The sequence below is a fragment of the Myotis lucifugus genome, unplaced genomic scaffold (genome assembly GCF_000147115.1).
Source record: "Myotis lucifugus unplaced genomic scaffold, Myoluc2.0 scaffold_106, whole genome shotgun sequence".
In the NCBI taxonomy this organism is placed as follows: domain Eukaryota; kingdom Metazoa; phylum Chordata; class Mammalia; order Chiroptera; family Vespertilionidae; genus Myotis; species Myotis lucifugus.
Genome location: NW_005871154.1, coordinates 3,363,324 through 3,380,470, shown reverse-complemented (window position 1 = coordinate 3,380,470; position 17,147 = coordinate 3,363,324). Strand labels below are relative to the sequence as shown.

Below are 17,147 nucleotides of genomic sequence, written 5' to 3'. Positions count from 1 at the left end.
TCTCACTTTGTAAGCCTCTATTTTGAGGAAAATCCGTGTAAACACTTCAGCAGATGTACTTGATTACTGTTGTTTTTCATGACAGAACGGACGCTTAAAGGATGAACAGATTTGGCACATACGGAACCTACTAAAGGAACTGAGTGAAGAGAAGTCGGAAGGATTAAAAGTAACAAGAGAGGATGTCGAAACAGCAATGAAAGAGAAGTGGAAGTTTGAAAGAGACCAGGAACAAAACTTAAAAGGTGATGTACGAACTCGGAAGTTTACCATAAAGCTGAATCAAGTTTATGTCTTGAATGTATTAACGCTGCTGTTTCCTAACATATCAAAAATGCTGTGACCATATTTCGGAGGATATCATTATCACCACAACTACAAACACATGGAGGTAAAGGAACAGGAGAGGGAAGTCACAGAGTGGGCAGAGAGCTGGAACCAAGTGAGGAGGAGGAGGAAGGGCAGGGATGAAAACCAAAGACACATGAAAACCCTCTGACGCTCACACACTGGACGGTATCCTGGCAGACGCCACTCTGAACTCCTCACAGTGGGGGGTCTGTCCTTTCTGTTGGGGAATTCTCTTGCTTGGTGGCCTCATTGGCTTCTGCCTCAGTTCAGAGACGGGAATGATAAGGTGAATATAACCATGAAGCTTCCCCCGACCACTATCTCTACCGAGCCCAGCCCCACCTCACCCCCATTTAGATGGGCAAAGAGGGATTCGCGTGGGAAAAGAGGCAGTGTGGAGGACAGGCGCAGAATCTGAAGGACCCAGGACATACTCTTGCCATGGGCTTAGGAAATACCATGATCCTGGGGGTAAGTTACACACACAGTTTTGACACTTGTATTTTTTTTTTAATTCCTATTCCATAATCCCAAACTTGCTGCTAGGATTTCTAAAACTACTTTAGCCAGGGCCCTATCAGCACCACCTCTGCTAGGACGCTGGAAAGCATGGGCAAGAGACTTGAGTGCTATCAGGAAGCAGTACTGGAAGCTGGGACTAGAAGGTCCTGCATTTCCCCGTGTGTCCCAAGCACTTGGCACAGAGCAGGCATGCCTTCAAAGAGAATTTGCTGGTTTGAACGAAACAGTTACCAAAAGCAAACATTAACCAGCAAACTTCATTCTTGGGGGTCTCCAAAACTGTCCCCATCCACCTCCTCCTACCCCCGTTCTTTCTGGGCAACAATGACGTCATGAGGTGGTAGGTGTGTATGGCGCAGGGCTCCTCTCCAGGAAAGTGTTGCTTATGTTTGGAAGGAATCCTTTCGTCAGTCCCTTGAGATGGGAGTGAGACCAAAACAGCTCCTCTGATGTGCTCACTGAGCGGCCTCCACAGGGAACGGGCCCAGTGACTTGAGGTGTGCCTGCTTCGGGTTTGGGCTGAGTGCCGGGCGTGTATGTCATGCAAGGCTGGGGCCCAGCTGGATGCCTGAGCACAGCAGAGGAGGACAACGTGCGTGCCGTCCAAGGAAGAAAGCCGCCCACAGAAGCCGAGGAAGAAAGGGGGAGAGAGCAGGTGTGTCTGTTACGTACAGGTGATCACTGGCCACTGGGCTGGTTTGTGGAGCAGCAGCCATACCTTCAGCTTGTTTCCATGCAGAACCTCAGACCCGTCCAGACCTACTGAATCGGAACCTGCATTTTGACAAGGTCCTAGGACAGTGATAGTGAACCTCTGACACGCTAACTCATTTTTTTGGTTGATTTTTCTTTGTTAAATGGCATTTAAATATATAAAATAAATATCAAAAATATAAGTCTTTGTTTTACTATGGTTGCAAATGTCAAAAAATTTCTATATGTGACACGGCACCAGAGTTAAGTTAGGGTTTTTCAAAATGCTGACACGCCGAGCTCAAAAGGTTCACCATCACTGCCCTAAGGAGATTCCTACACACGGTGAGGCTTGAGAAGCACTGATGTAACGCCTTCCTTCCAACTTTAGTTAGGACTCTTTCAGTTACCAGGATAAAAATCTAACCCAAACTTGCTTAAACATAAAGAAGATGATCATTCTTTTTCAGATAACCAAGCAGAAAAGGCAGGTGCCCCAGAGCCTCACATGCTCTCAGATCTCAGCTCTTATATAAAAAAAAATCTCCCTCTCCCCTCCCTACCTCCCCTCCCCTCTCTTCTTCTTTCGCCCTCCCCACCTCCTTCATCCCTGTGCTCTCCCTGTCATGTTGTCCCCATGAGGCTGGCACTCAAATCATAGACACCTCTGATCTTACATCCTTATAACCTCAGAATGGAGACGAGAGACACGTTTTCCACCAGTTTCAGTAAAAATATTTCTCTGAAGGACTCAGCATGTGCCTAGCTTGGGACACATGCCCACTCCGGGACCCATCCCTGTGGTCAGGAGAAGGGGCCACTATAATTGGCCTACATACAGGGTGGGGCAGAAGTAGGTTTTCAGTTGTGAGTATGTGAAACATAGTTTATTTCTTGAACTTTTACTTATTATTGTAGCATTTTTCAGACAAACAACTTTATTTGACAAGGAGTAGGAAAAGGGTGTTACCAGAAGGGAAGTGAAGAGGGTTCTGGGAAAGTAGAGTAACGTGATGCCAACCCGCACCCCCCCCAAAAGCCAAATGTGGCACAAGGGCTGAGCCGGCAATCATCTGCTCAAATGAGAGGACGCTGACCATCGGGGTTAGAGGAGGCTTAACTGTTAAATGGCAATAGCAAGTGCCGTTTATGAAGGGGTGTCAAAATCTATGATCTTACATCTTTGGAAGAAGATATGTCTGGAGTCCTCCTGGACCTCAGGACTGAAGAACAGCCCTCCCGCCTGACTGGAATGCATCTGTCATTCCATAAGCATCTACTGAGCCCCAACTACGTGCCAGACTCTTGCTAAGAGCTGGGCTTACAGAGACGAGTTGAGAGGGTTAGCTGCCGTCAGGAGCTCTCAGAGATGAGGGAGAGGTGGTACTGCCCGCAAGGAGCTCTCAGACAAGAGGGTGTGTGGTAGTGAGCTGCGTAGCCATTACGTCACGGCACCTGCCTCTCTGTAATGCTTCCTTTTCCAAAATATCCAGCAGCACAATATTCAGCCTGAAGACTCAGTGGCACATCATGCTTAGCAAGTGCACCAGGACCAACGGAACACTTACATAGTTGAGATGGCTCAGTGTCTGTACCTATTTAACTGGGGAACATATCTTTCACTCTGAAGTCTTATAAGTGGGTTTGGGGGAAACTTGTTGTTATGACTATCATACACTATCATTTCACACAAATGAACTTGAGATGACAGGCTAAACAACTCACTTATAGAAATGGTTCCCAAGGACGATGGAATAATACAGGGTGAAATCACTTTGCCCAGAGGCATAATGGGCAGAAAAATGACAATTTACTAATAAAAAAAAAAGTGTGGGACATCATATATTGTACAAGAGGAATAATTTAAACTTGGGGGTTTCTAGGCATATAGTTTAATTGTCTATTATAGCCCCAAACCAAACATCTACTTTAGAATTGAAATTTTAATTTTAGATTTTGAATCATGAGGGATAGTTAAATGATAGTTTGAATAGTTTAGAGTTCCTATATATAAAATAGGATTTATGAGATAACAGCATTTTAATATCAGATTCATCCAATCAGATGGCAGCATATAATGGTGGCAAGGACAGCAGAAATGACATGGTGTTTTGATTTTCTTTCAACAGATATGCGCTTGCAAATAAGTAATGCTGAGAAACTATTTCTTGAGAAACTCAGTGAGAAGGAATATTGGGAAGAGTACAAGAATGTAGGGAGTGCACAACATGCTAAACTCATTATCTCCTTACAAAATGACATCAATAAAGTGAAAGAGAATGCGGAGAAAATGTCAGGTCAGTTGCAACAAAACCAGTTCAAGTTCAGTAAAAAGACTTTAGAGGGCAGACATTTGATGGGGGAAAAAAAATGGGTAATCCCTGAACCATCCATTCCTCTCCCCTGGGTCAGCACCAGCAGCTTGAGCCCCAGGGCAGAAGTGGAGGAGGAAACAGAAAAACTATCCCAGGACCACCTAAGAAACTGCGGAGGGGAAGAAAAGGGAGGGGAGGTGGGGTGGAGAAACCCTGCCAGCAACCAAAGAAGTGTCATTCAAGGACGAAGTTTCATTCAGTGGGTGGTGTCTGTGCTCCCACACACCAGGCTGGGGTAAGTTCAGTGAGGCAGGAGCATGCTGGGGTCGGGTTATGTTGGAAAGGAAATCCACCTGAGGTAAACTAAAGCAGCCTCAAGCAAATGCTAAGTTGTAGTCAGAAAACACTGGAGAACAAACACGACACAGAAGTGGAGAGGGTATGGAGCAGGATGACGTTAGGCGTGAGGATGCACCAGGACTAGCTCTGGGGAACATGAGGCCACCTCACCTGTCTGTCGCTGCAACTAGCAGAGTGGCTTAAAGGGACACCAGAGACCCCGAGACAGGAAAGTCACAGGAAAGAACAAGTGGGAGAAAGCTGGCCTGAAGGAATGCAGTGGGTGGATGGCAGTTCTGAGCCCAGCTGGAGATGGTGCCCAGCATGGTAGCGGGTTCACGTGAGGTCGTTGCCATCATCCTCTGCTGAGGGCCTGTCCAGACACTCTGCTTCTAGACTAATTTCCATGTAAGTTTCCCAGCTCAGGGCCTCAGGTGGTATAACTGTGGCCCCAGGTTAGTCTGGGCTTGGAATTACACTTTTCCAAAAGGTTCTCCTCCCAAAAGAAAAGTACAGAGTGTGACACCTTCCTCCCTCCTGTCTGTTTCCCCCGCCACTCAGTCCTCTCTCGAGATAAAACCACTGTCACCAGTTTCCTAACGTAGCCTTTCAGGAATATTATATACACAAACAGCATGCTACGAGTGTGACTTTTCATGCAACAATGTGGACATCATTCTAGATCAGTACATATTAGTACCTCCTCATTCTCCCAATGGCTGTTTGGTCTTTTTGTACTATAATTTTTTAACCTACTGATACAGATTTGGGTTGTTTCCTGCTTTTTACTATTACAAATAATGCTGCAATGAATATCCTTGTACATATCTCATTTTACTGTGATCAGTATTCTTGTAGTCATGTGATTTCATTTATGTGTCTCTCTAAAGAGAAATGGCTGGCCCAACAGCCCATTTATTTTTATTTTGAGAGGCCTGGCCCTCCATAGAAGTTGTACTAAGTTTTCCCACATTTTCAATAATGGGCAATATTATCCAACTTTTTGTTCGTCAGCCTTAAAAGTAGAAAATTGGCCCAGCTGGTGTGGCTCAATGGTTGAGCGTTGAACTACGAACCAGGAGGCCACAGTTCGATTCCTGGTCAGGCCACATGCCCAGGTTTCAGGTTCAATCCCCAGTGTGGGGCATGCAGGAGGCATCCATTCAATGATTCTCTCCCATCATTGATGTTTCTATCTCTCTCCCTCTCCCTTCCTCTCTGAAATCAATTAAAAATATATATGTTTTTAAAAAGTAGAAAGCTGTATCTCACTATAGCTTTAATTTACATTTCTCTTATTATGAGCACTAATGAATATCTTTTCATAAGTTCAAGAAGCATATGAATTTTCTTTCATATGAACCAGTTCACACCCTTTGCCCACTTTCTATTGTGTAGTGAAACATTTTCCATTGTTAAGGAAATTAGCTCTTTAACAGTGATATAAGGTACAAATATTTTTCCCATTTGCCTTTTATTTTTGAGGTGTCTATGAGAAAATTTTGTAGTTTAATATTTAAATCTTTGACTTGTGTTTTGTGTGTGTGTGAGAGGTAGGAAATTTTTTGCCAGATGATTTTCCAGCTGTCCCAACATCATTTATCAAGTAATCCATTTTTACCCTAATGATCTGAGATGTGAACTTCATCATATTTTAATTTCCCGTGTGTATTTGGAGATCTTTCTGTACTTTCTATTCTGTTCCATTGATTTGTCTATGTATTTGTGCACCAGTGCTATACTTCTAAAATAGTTCTTTTTCTAGCATGTTTAAAATGTTTTAAAATTGTATCCAGCATTTCTTTATATTTTTAAAGCAGAAAGAGTGATTTTCTCATATAAACTAAACTCATTATCTTTTTTGAAATTTATCTTTATTGTTGAAAATATTACAGATGTCCCCTTTCTTTTTCCCATTGGCCCCTTTCACTCCCAGCCCACATGCCTGATCATGTTACCTGTGTCCATCAACCATTATCTTGATTAGACATTTGGATGATTTGTTTCAGCTAAAAATTGTCATTGCTTGAGGTAGTATCAGTCAAGTGAGAGCTCTCCTGCCCCTTGCTATGCTCCCCTACAGCCCTAGGGGAGGAGCTACAGAAGTTCAGGTCAGAGGAAATGGTAGAAGGTCCAAGCTAAGGAGAGAATAGCCATAACTCTGAATGAAATTGAAAGTTTGATTATTATATATATAAAAAAACTGAACATATTGATTAGTGCTTGAAGGACCTCTTATTTTCACAAAGGAACCAGAAAAGTTATAGGATTTTCCATGTATCTTACTAAGACAGAACTACTAGCCTCCTAGCATGAATTTTAAAGGGAAGAGACGAAAATCAGGTTGCTTGATGTCCCATGATCACTATAGTGAGGAATGGGAAGACTGAAGATGGAAAGTGAAGGCCATCGGATCAGTGGTGGCCCTAGGATGGCTCCTCCCTACATTTACCTCTCGTCTGTGACTCCCTCTCAGGGCACCTCTGCTATGCTCTGTGTGCTTGTCCCGTTCTCTCCTTGCTTCCCACAGATCAATTTTGCAGTATTCTCCAGCCCAGGCTCTGAAGAGAGCTAATCAGAGATTTGTTCATGTCTCCTCGTGGGTCGTTGCTCAGACCCAGCACAAACCATCCTTGGTCCGCTGTCCCACCCTGACTCATTCAGCAGCCACACTGAGCCCTGGGGCAGAGGAGAAAGAAGCGCCTCGAGCTGCTGCCCTGAGCTTTAGCTAGGAGGAGATATTAGGATATTGGTACCGAAACACAGTGACTGATTATTCAGGACATGGCTCCTTCGCACAATAAAAGGAAAGGAAAGCTGAGGTAGGCCCAGGAATAGAGAAAGTGTGGGTTATTACCCGTCATTAGATGTTAGGGTCACAGATCATTTTGACTTTTGTCCTTCCAGGTGCACAGGACAGGGAGCCATACAAGTTCTTTGTGAGTTAAAAGACGAGGGTTCAGGTCCACTTACAAAAAAGTAACATTCCTTCTTTGAATGTCAGTTTCCTCATCGGTAACCTGAGAGTCCCTCAGTGACCTCCAAGAGCATTCACAGTCCCAGCACCTGCTTTTCTACATCTTATCGCCTCTAGCCCTTACAAGCTCCTCTGGGTTGGATATCACTATGCCGGTTTAAAGATGAGGAAAGAGATGCCCAGAGGAGTTCATTGTCTTTACCAAACTCACAAGCTCAGTAAGTAGTAGAAATGAGATTTGAACCCATGTGTGTGACACCAAGCCAATGTGCTTCAAGTAGTCCTCCCAGCGCCGAGGCAGGGAGGCAGGGGCAGCTCTGTAACGCGCTGTGCCTGAAGAAACACTCCAGGGCTGGTGCTGCTCGGTTTTCTCCAGATGGGGCTGAAAGGAGGCCACCACCACGGGGGAGGATCAGCACACTAAAGGGGTATGACACCAGAAGTATGTGAAGAGTAGACAGCCAACTCCCAAAAAGCTGTGGAGGAGTCAGCCGAAGCTGAGCTAGACACAACAGAGAAAGGAGGAAATGCAAAGCACGCCTCGGCCAGGCAGTCAGCTTGTGAGAAGTGACCACATTACACTGGGCACCTGAGCAGCCAGCAGCCCGAAGGCACAAGGTCACAGTCTCCCACGCTCCCACTGGCGACGTCTCACACTTTTATGAGGAGACTTTCACACACGCCCAGCTCCTTTGGCTGTATTCACACATGAGTGGTTAAGAGTTGTTATCTGATCTTCTGAATCGCAAAGGGTAACGACGAGGTTTCACATCCTCCCTTCTGCAGGGTTAACTCTGCTTTTAAGAAGAAAAGCAGCCCACACAATTTTATACGGAATTTGAAACAGAGTTTGGATGTTATTACTGCTTTTTCAGTACAAATATGGCAACAGAGAGAGCTACAACTTTAGTCAGAGAGTATTCAGTCATCTCTTTTTTATTATTTACAGCAAAGAATTAATATTTCATGTTATCAAGCTCCTGGTTGTATGGTTTCTTTTATTTCTTTTATTTATTTTATTTTTTAATTTATTTCAGAGAGGAAGGGAGAGGGAGAGAGAGATAGAAACATCAATGATGAGAGAGAATCATTGATTGGTTGCCTCCTGCACGCCCCACACTGGGGATCGAGCCCGCAACTTGGGCATGTGCCCTTGACCAGAATCGAACCTGTGACTGAGCCAAACCAGCCAGGGCTGTATGGTTTCTTTTAAATGCTAAGTCTGTAAAATTATTACGGCTAGCCTCCTGATACATGGCAACTTTTAGACTGATGTTAGTGTTTTGTTGGGTGGACGTTTCAAAAATACCCAGAATTAGTCTAATGGACTACGTCCTGAATTGAAAAAGAGATTCCATCAGAAATGAGGTTGGAAAGATTAATATACTCAAGCAATTACTTCAAATGAGTAAGAAAAATACAGATTTTAGCGATGAGCACCTGTAGGCTGGAAGAATGAAAACTTCCATTTCTCACCCTCCAGATGTCAAATTAGACTAGTCCCCAAAATCTTACGAACCCTCTTGTTTATAAACCGCTGTCTCATCAGACACTCTTGTTCCAACTCCATTAGAGGCAAACCCTGACCATTGCGGCCCCCGACGGCCCCTCCCCTCTCACCAAAGCTGCCCCCTCCTCCCTGCTGACGGCCCCTCCCCTCTCACCAAAGCTGCCACTGACAGATGCCATGATTTGGGGCTGCTGTCCTGCGCTGCAGCCTCAGATCCCTGCCTGCCAAACACGGGCAGTTTGCCCAATTTAATTTTCTTCAAAATATTTTTAATATCTGCTGAGTCCCAGGGATTGCAGTAATAGAAAGATGAGGAAGAGAAGTGTTTACACTCTGCCTTCAGCGTTTTCCTCTGTTAGGAGACGCAGTTCTTCCAGTACTAAGTCCAAATGGTACTAAGTCCCGCCCAGCCCCGCGGCTCCCTCTCCAAACTACTGAAAGAGCAGATCTGCAGTTCCATCCATGCTGTTGCAAATGGTAAGAATTCCTTCTTTTTTACAGCAGCATAGTATTCCATCGTGTAGATGTACCACAGTTTTCTAATCCACTCATCTGCTGATGGGCACTTAGGCTGTTTCCAAATCTTAGCTATGGTAAATTGTGCTGCTATGAACATAGGGATGCATATATCCTTTCTGATTGTTTTTTCTGGTTTCTTGGGATATATTCCTAGCAGTGGGATCAATGGGTCAAATGGGAGTTCCATTTTTAACTTTTTGAGGAAACTCCATACTGTCTTCCATAGTGGCTTACCATTTGCAACAGCATGGATAGAACTAGAGAGCATTATGCTAAGTGAAATAAGCCAGTCAGTGAAAGAAAAATACCACATGATCTCACTCATTTATGGATAATAAAGACCATTATAAACTGATGAACAAAAATAGATACAGAGGCAGAGCAGCATTAAACAGACTGTCAAACTACAGCAGGAAGGCTGGGGAGGGTTGTGGGAAGGGGGGGTAAGAGATCAACCAAAGGACTTGTATGCATGCATATAAGCATAACCAATAGACACAGGACACTGGGGGGTAGGGGAGGCTGGGGGAAGGTCAAGAGGGAAAAAAAGGAGACAAATGTAATACTCTTTGTAATATTTTAAGCAATAATAAAAAAATAATGCTAAATAATAACAACAAAAAACAAACAAAAAGAGCAGACCTGCAGACTCCCCCATGCAAGGCAGACCCCTGAGAGTTCTTGGCTGACTCGGTCCGTGGGGAACACTGTCTCTTTGAAACAATGTCCCAAAGGGCAGTGAGGTTCCACACCACTATGAGGACAATGCTACTGTTTAGTGACGGAATCCTGTAACTAAACGGGTCTCTGTGGACCAGCCCAGAAATCCAGCAACCTTAATTGTCAACATCATTTGTATGAGAAAATACTTTCCGACTTCCCAATAATGATCCTTCAGGCCTTATAAATATAACGTAGATGTTATCATAAAACAAAACTAACCTGATTGTTCTCTGGTTGGGAGTGGTCCAGTTCCCTCCTGTTGCACACGGGTGACGCCCTTACTTTATTCAATCTTTGCTCAAATGTTACCTCCTAAAAAAAGTATTCTCTGATCGCCGTATCTAAAATAGAGACTTGTAGTTTTTTTTCATCACACACATCTCCACCCGAAATGTTTATTTGCTTGTTTACATATTTCTGGTCTGGCTTCCCCACTAGAACGTACATGTCTTAAAGGCAGGGGTTTTGTCCCTTATTTGGCAATACTATCAGTGCCTTAAATAGTGTCACAGACATAAAAAAAAAACTTGATGATTTATTGTATGAACAGTGAACAAACTGGACTGATTTATCCTGCTTTGCTTCTCTCCAACCTGTAAAGCAGCCCCATGTCACTGCGCCTCACTTTTCTTGAAAAGGGGTGCTGGTTATATGACCTCTAAGCAGCTCTCAAGGCTTCAAATTTTATGATCCTTTGCTCTCTCACTTCTGACATTTATGACCTAAGAAAGTCCAGAGAGGGTAGAGAATCTGCACTTCTTCTCTGTCCTCTCTCTTCCTCTGAGCCTAACTCAGAGCCAGGTCTACTGACTTTCACAGCTCTTCTACCATTCTCGCTCCTCTTCTCATTTTGTCCTACCCATCCCAGGAAACACACGCCAAGAACACTGGAAATGTAGTTAGGTGAAGTCAGAGGTACAGGATGCTACGCAAGTGGGTAATCAAATCTCCCTTATATTTCTGTTGTGGAATCAGAAGTTGTGTGACAGGAAGTTGTGTGACATGAAGTTGTGTGATATGAAGGGTAGATGGACACACAAGGACTCAAATATTGGCAGCTCTCCCTTTGGAGAGATAATCCTTTGAAAGTACAAATGTTCTTGGGAGAGATGTCATCTTAAACTAACTCACATTAAGGTGCTAGTAAATTATTAGAGCATTTCTGCTAACTGAAGGTTCTAGATGCTTCATTAACTATGTAACCTGAAAACTCAGGGAGTAAAAGGTGTAGAAAGGGGAGGTGAAGATCATGGAAGATAAAATTTACTAACATAATGGCTTTATCTAGAAACAGCCTTGTTAAGCCTTCTAATTTTCTTTTTAAAGAACAGTATAAAATCACTCTAGAAGATGCTAGAAAAAGAATAATCAGAGACACTTTGTTGCAACTGGACCAAAAGAAGGAATGGGCCACAGAGGTATACTTCAATTTTCTTATTTTAAGAAACATACAACTTTCCCCCTTATTTTTCCTTGTAGTATCCTATATAATAAAAGGCTAATATGAAAATTGTCCCCTCCACCAGGAATTTGACCGGGAGTTCAACCAGAGGGCAGGGCCAGCTGGCCAACCGCCCTCAGCCCCTCCCTATAGCCAGCCCGGCCGAACCCCACCCATGCACGAATTTGTGCACCAGGCTTCTAGTATTATAATAGTTAAGAACTTGAGGTCTTAAGCTAGGCAGTTTGAATTTAAATTACAGTTCTATCACTTAGTTGGTGTATAAACTGAATTTGTTACTTGACTTTTCTGGGCTTCAGTTTTCAAATCTATAAAAAGGGGACAATAATAATATTTACCTTTAAAGAATAAGGATTGAATAAGATGATTTAAATAGTATAGTACCTAATAAGAATCAAGAGCTCAGTAAATTATTATTCATTTATTTTTAAAGTATTATAATAATAATGGCTACAGTAAGTTATTAAATAAAGTTGTGGATGAATTATAGAATAAAATATAGTTTGTCTAAAAAGTACTTTCTGACATATCCAAACCTAACGGAGCATACTTTATATTCCTGGAGCTTTAAAGATTTGGGATATAAAAAATATTTGAAATATAATTTCTAATCTTATATGTTTTTGAACTTCTTTGTTTTGCAAAAATATCTCTTTTTTTCCTCATTGTCCTTCCCCTGTCCACAGAACTTCTCCTAAATCAGTGGGGTCCCCACTGGGATTGTCTCTTCATCTGGAATATTACTTCTTCAGAATCATAAATGCCTGGTCTTTTCTAAAATTCTTCACTGAGTTTCAGTTGCAACTGTTTGCTGCTTCCCTGTTGGTTCAATTGTTCTTTTACTATTGTTATCCTATTGTGTGATTTTTACTGGTTTACACAAATAGAAGATTATGAAACTGACCAATGGTTTGTCTGCCCATACAGTTGGGCCACTTTGACTGAATATGACAAAATGGTGAAATCAACAATTTAGTGATCTGATCATAGTTAAGATGATTAAAAAGGCATATGTAGATCAGATATGCTTTAAGTAGACATGCTCAGTATATAATGAGGACTGATTTACTGTTCCTCACATTTTACATCTAAGTCTCTCAACAATTCTATAAAGTAAGAACCTGCTAATGAGAAGCCCAAGGCACAGAGACATTTTATGACTTGCCCAGAGCACGTGGCAGACTCGAGATTCAATTCAAGATTCCTCTCTCCTTCAGATCATTGCTCTTAATCATCACACACATCTTCTTCTCTCTGCATAACCCAACACCCTCACACGCGAATGAGTTTGCCTCATTCACCCTGGCTATTTTAGCACATAGTTTAATTTCCTATAATCCATTGTGGCACATCCTTAGCTGCATATTGAAATCACCTGAGGAATTTGTTTAATCCACGTGGTGCCTGAGTCCCACTTAGAGATGCTCATGTAATTGGCCTGGGGTGTTGCCAGGGCTCCTGGATTTTCCAAAGTGTTCAGGAGATTCTAATGTGTGGTCAAAGTTGAAAACCACTGCTCCATTGTTAGTGAATTAAGCTGTTATCCAAATAACTTCAGTTATGAGCTACTCCCTGCTTTTGTCCAGATGAAATTCTGTGTTTGAGGAAACTTGAGAAGTAGCGGTTGTAGCAGGAGTATAAAAGTTCCTGGTTCCTAGGAAATGTACTAGTAGGTCCACTCTTAGTTTAATTAGCCTGGTTTAAAGAAAAAAAAATTATTGCAAATCTTCCAACTCTAAGGGATAAATTTTCCCTTAACATATTTTAAACTTATTTCTGTCCATGTTTATGGACTTGAAGATTTTTCCTAATTTCTCTTCTTTCGGTTGTGCCCTTCAGTGGCTGAATACTGAATTGGTAACATGGGTATCCATATAAAAGTACTTTAGGGATAGATATGTTAGGTTTGTAAATATGTACTATTGTTATTACTGACACGCAGAAATCTTTGATTAGAAAGTTAGTAATGTAATTATTCGTTGGGTCATGTGTTTGACCATCAACTTGAAGAATGTTTGGTCACTACAGCTTAGCCGTCTTAATTGTGAAGCAGATCATTAGTGATTTGATTTCACCATGGCAGTCAGACTGGGTCACAGCAGAGACTAAATTGAATAGACAGCCGTTGTCCAGTTCTCTCAGTTGCCTGTCTTAGGCAGTGTAAACCAGTAAAAACAATGCAGTAGGATAGTAAAGCCAGAACAGCGGAACGAAAAGTTCCTAGGTGTGTTTCCAAAGTATTTGCAAAGCAGAATTTAAAAGGAACGACCAGGTAAGTTGAGTTGCATCATCAGTGCTAAACTTGTGAACCACCACGGTGACTCGTCCTTAGAGAGAAATTGTCTTTCAGAATGCCGTGCGGTTCATCGACAAGGGCAGCTACCGGGAGATCTGGGAGAACGACTGGCTAAAAAAAGAGGTGAGTGGAATTGTTAAAAACAATGTCCTTTTCTCAGTTCTTTGAACTGGAAATGACTTTTATTTATGAGCTAAAGTCCTGGGAAAAGCACAGAACTGTCACTGACGGAGGAAAATAAAATTCAAATGGAGTCTTAATCTTATTACAAGCTGTTACTCAACAAATGCCATAAATAATTTCAATAATAACCAGAAGTCACAATTCACAAAATATACCCAAATGTACAAGCTTCTTTATGCCTTCACACTGATCTGGTCTTCCTCAGGATCCCACTTCCTTCTGGGGCAGTGGTTCTCAACCTTCCTAATGCCACGACCCTTTAATACAGTTCCTCATGTTGTGGTGACCCCCAACCATAAAATTATTTTCGTTGCTACTTCATAACTGTAATTTTGCTACTGTTACGAATCGTAATGTAAATATCTGATATGCAGGATGTATTTTCATTGTTACAAATGGAACATAGTTAAAGCATAGTGATTAATCACAAAACCAATATGTAATTGTATATGTGTTTTCCAATGGTCTTAGGCGACCCCTGTGAAAGGGTCGTTGGACCCCCAAAGGGGTCGCGACCCACAGGTTGAGAACCGCTGTTCTGGGGGATGGGGGCAAGGCCAAAGGATCATTCCAACCTCACTGTCTGCTGTTGTAAATTGCCTTTGGGGGATAGCATGGTCTCCTTCCAATAGATGTTCAGTCTTTTTTATTTTCTTTCCTCCCCCTGCTCTTCTCTAAGATGGACCCTTGATGTATAGGGAGGTGGGGCTTACATGCCTTCTTGTGGGGAGTGTTAGTAAAAAGGGCTCAGATCTATGGGGTCTCCTTGGGATCCTTGCTCCCTCTGCCTTTCTGCTGTGTGGGGAGTGTTTTAGTCTGCTTCCCACACCGCTGACTTCTAAAACGACTGCTCTGGCCTTTTGGACATTCGGTTGCAGCCAACACCAAACCCACAGTTATAGCCATTTGCCAAAGGTCAAGATGTCCCTGCCCACTGCAGTCTCTCCATCCCATCCCAGCCTGGCCCTCCTCCTAAAGAGCCTGTGGGAACCAGCGGCCCAGCTGTCTATCCGTCTCCCTGTACCAAGGCTCTAACACGGCTCTTGCTGGATGTGACCATGTGGGGACCTCTAGACCTTCTTTATCTAGAACCCTATTTGGGGTACTTCCATTTTCCCTGCCCTGCACATACTGGTCCCTCTGCCCTTACTCCTTTGCCTGGAAAACTCCAACTTTTCCTTTAGCCACTTGATTGTCCATTGCTGTGTGAATCATTTTGTAACTCCCCCAGGAAGTCTTAATGCTTTCCCCCCAGTGCTCTCTTGTTTCACTGTAACTCTTTCTTTTATAAAATATGTTGAAATTGTCTGTTTATGCATCTGTCTCTTCACAGAGCAGGCTATGACTTTTCCACTATATATCCCTGAAACCTAATAAAATATTCTCATTAAGTAGTTATTGAATGAAAGGATGTCCCTGGGTATAGATATATTTATTGGAGGAATGAATCAAATATATGGCTTAAATTTTGAGTGAATATGTGAGAGCATGTTGTTGGATGAAACAAGCACATCATCTTTGGTCTAGATCAGTGGTTCCCAAACTTATTTGGCCTACCGCCCCCTTTCCAGAAAAAATATTACTCAGCGCCCCCTGGAAATTAATTTTTTAAAAATTTTAATAGCAATTAAACAGAATGATATATGTATTAATGTTTCTACCTTTTTCGTAAAATATAGTAAAGAAAGGTGTAAATTAGAAACATTGAAGTTTGAAATTATGAAACTATTTATTGAACTCAGAATAGAAAGGTAATACAAAAAAAGTTAAAACGAATGCACCTGTGGCCATCACCGCCCCCCTGGATCGCTGCAGCGCCAACCAGGGGGCGGTAGCGCCCACTTTGGGAATCACTGGTCTAGATGTTATAAGATGCTACAGAGGTTGTGCCAAACTCACTACCGTACTTTGAAATTCCCTTTATGCCCTGACAAGTAGCCACCAAACCTATGCTTAGCTGCCATCTGTGAACGAGAACTCACTACTGTTTGAGAGAACTCTCTTCAACTACACACGGCTCTTGTTAGCAAGTTATTTGTATGTGATTCTCAAAGGTACATCTTCGGCACTAACTTGTGTGTGTCCTTAGCTCTGGACCTGTATTTTAATTTGCCTGCCAAATGGTCCCACTTGGATGTCCCAAAGGCACTTCAAACTCCACGTAGCCAAAGCAGAGCTCATTAAATGCCCCCTTAAATTTTCCCTTCTTGCATTTCCTTTTGCACCATCTGCTCAGACACCTGAGGTGAAAATGTCACTGTCACCTTCTCTTCTCTTCCCTTTTCCTAGCTTCCCATGTGACCAAATAGAGTTAGTGAGTCTAGAAAGCAAGGGATTAAAAAAAAATCAACATGCTTTTTGTGATGTTGACAGTTCTTTTTAAATTGCCTTGATAAAATCATGGTCCATACTGTTTCCAAAAACTGATCAAGATGAATCCCCAGTTTTAAAAACTAGGTATTGCTCTCTCTGCTTCCTGTCGCTGCGTCGGCAAGGTGGGGGAGCCGAGCTAGCTCGAATACAGATTCTTATGCTTTTGCATCGGATTGGCTGGCTCCCTGATGTGGTTTCTTGGGAATCTTGAAATCTGGGCATAACATTTGGGGGCTCGCCCGGGGTTCCCAGGACCATGTAGGGATCCTCAATCCGTAGAATCTGCGTAGCCGCGGTAAGTGTCTGTGTGTTGTGTATTCTGTCCTGTGTGAGCTCACTTCTGGAATCGGTGCCTGAGGGGTCCAGGCGGACGCGCCGTGTACGACCACAGGCGGGGGAGAGTTAGAAGACGTTCTGCTCCCCACGAGGAATGTGTATTCTCCTCACGGATATGAGAGATGTGTATTCCTCTCATGAGAGAAGTGTATTCCTCTCGTGGATTTGAGACGAGGCGGGTCGCAACCGCCGGGTTTGGCATAATGCCATCGTCTAGTTGCTTCCATAGAGTTGGAAAGCTGTTCTTTGGGCCCTGTTTGTCTGTGCCTGTTTCTCTGTTTTCTGTGGATTGTGGTTGCAAGGAGATTGCGGGAGGCTTTAGAGCTCCCTCAGGAATTGGGAAGTTGTTAGGAATTGAATGGATTGTTTAAACTCTGAATGAATGTCTGGTGAAAGTATGTGAGTGTAAAAGCAGGGGGGAGGTCCCCGCCTGCCCGCGCGCCTCCCAGGCAGGGAAGGTGAGCGGGGGATCACTGTGCCTGGGGCCGCAGGAGTCGGTTCTCTGCAAGTTGGGGGCAGGCGTGCAGGAGCCGGTGCACGGTGACCGA

General features: G+C 43.1%; 1 protein-coding gene across 1 annotated transcript in view; it reads left to right on the top strand.

The window, feature by feature from the left end:
- Nucleotides 1-17,147, top strand: part of CCDC83 (coiled-coil domain containing 83) — a 46,678-nt gene that overhangs the window by 12,701 nt on the left and 16,830 nt on the right. The window contains exons 4-7 of the mRNA XM_023757380.1: nt 86-245; nt 3,696-3,863; nt 11,276-11,367; nt 13,762-13,830. Of these exons, the coding sequence (XP_023613148.1) occupies nt 86-245; nt 3,696-3,863; nt 11,276-11,367; nt 13,762-13,830 (489 nt within the window). The remainder of the gene's footprint in view (nt 1-85; nt 246-3,695; nt 3,864-11,275; nt 11,368-13,761; nt 13,831-17,147) is intronic.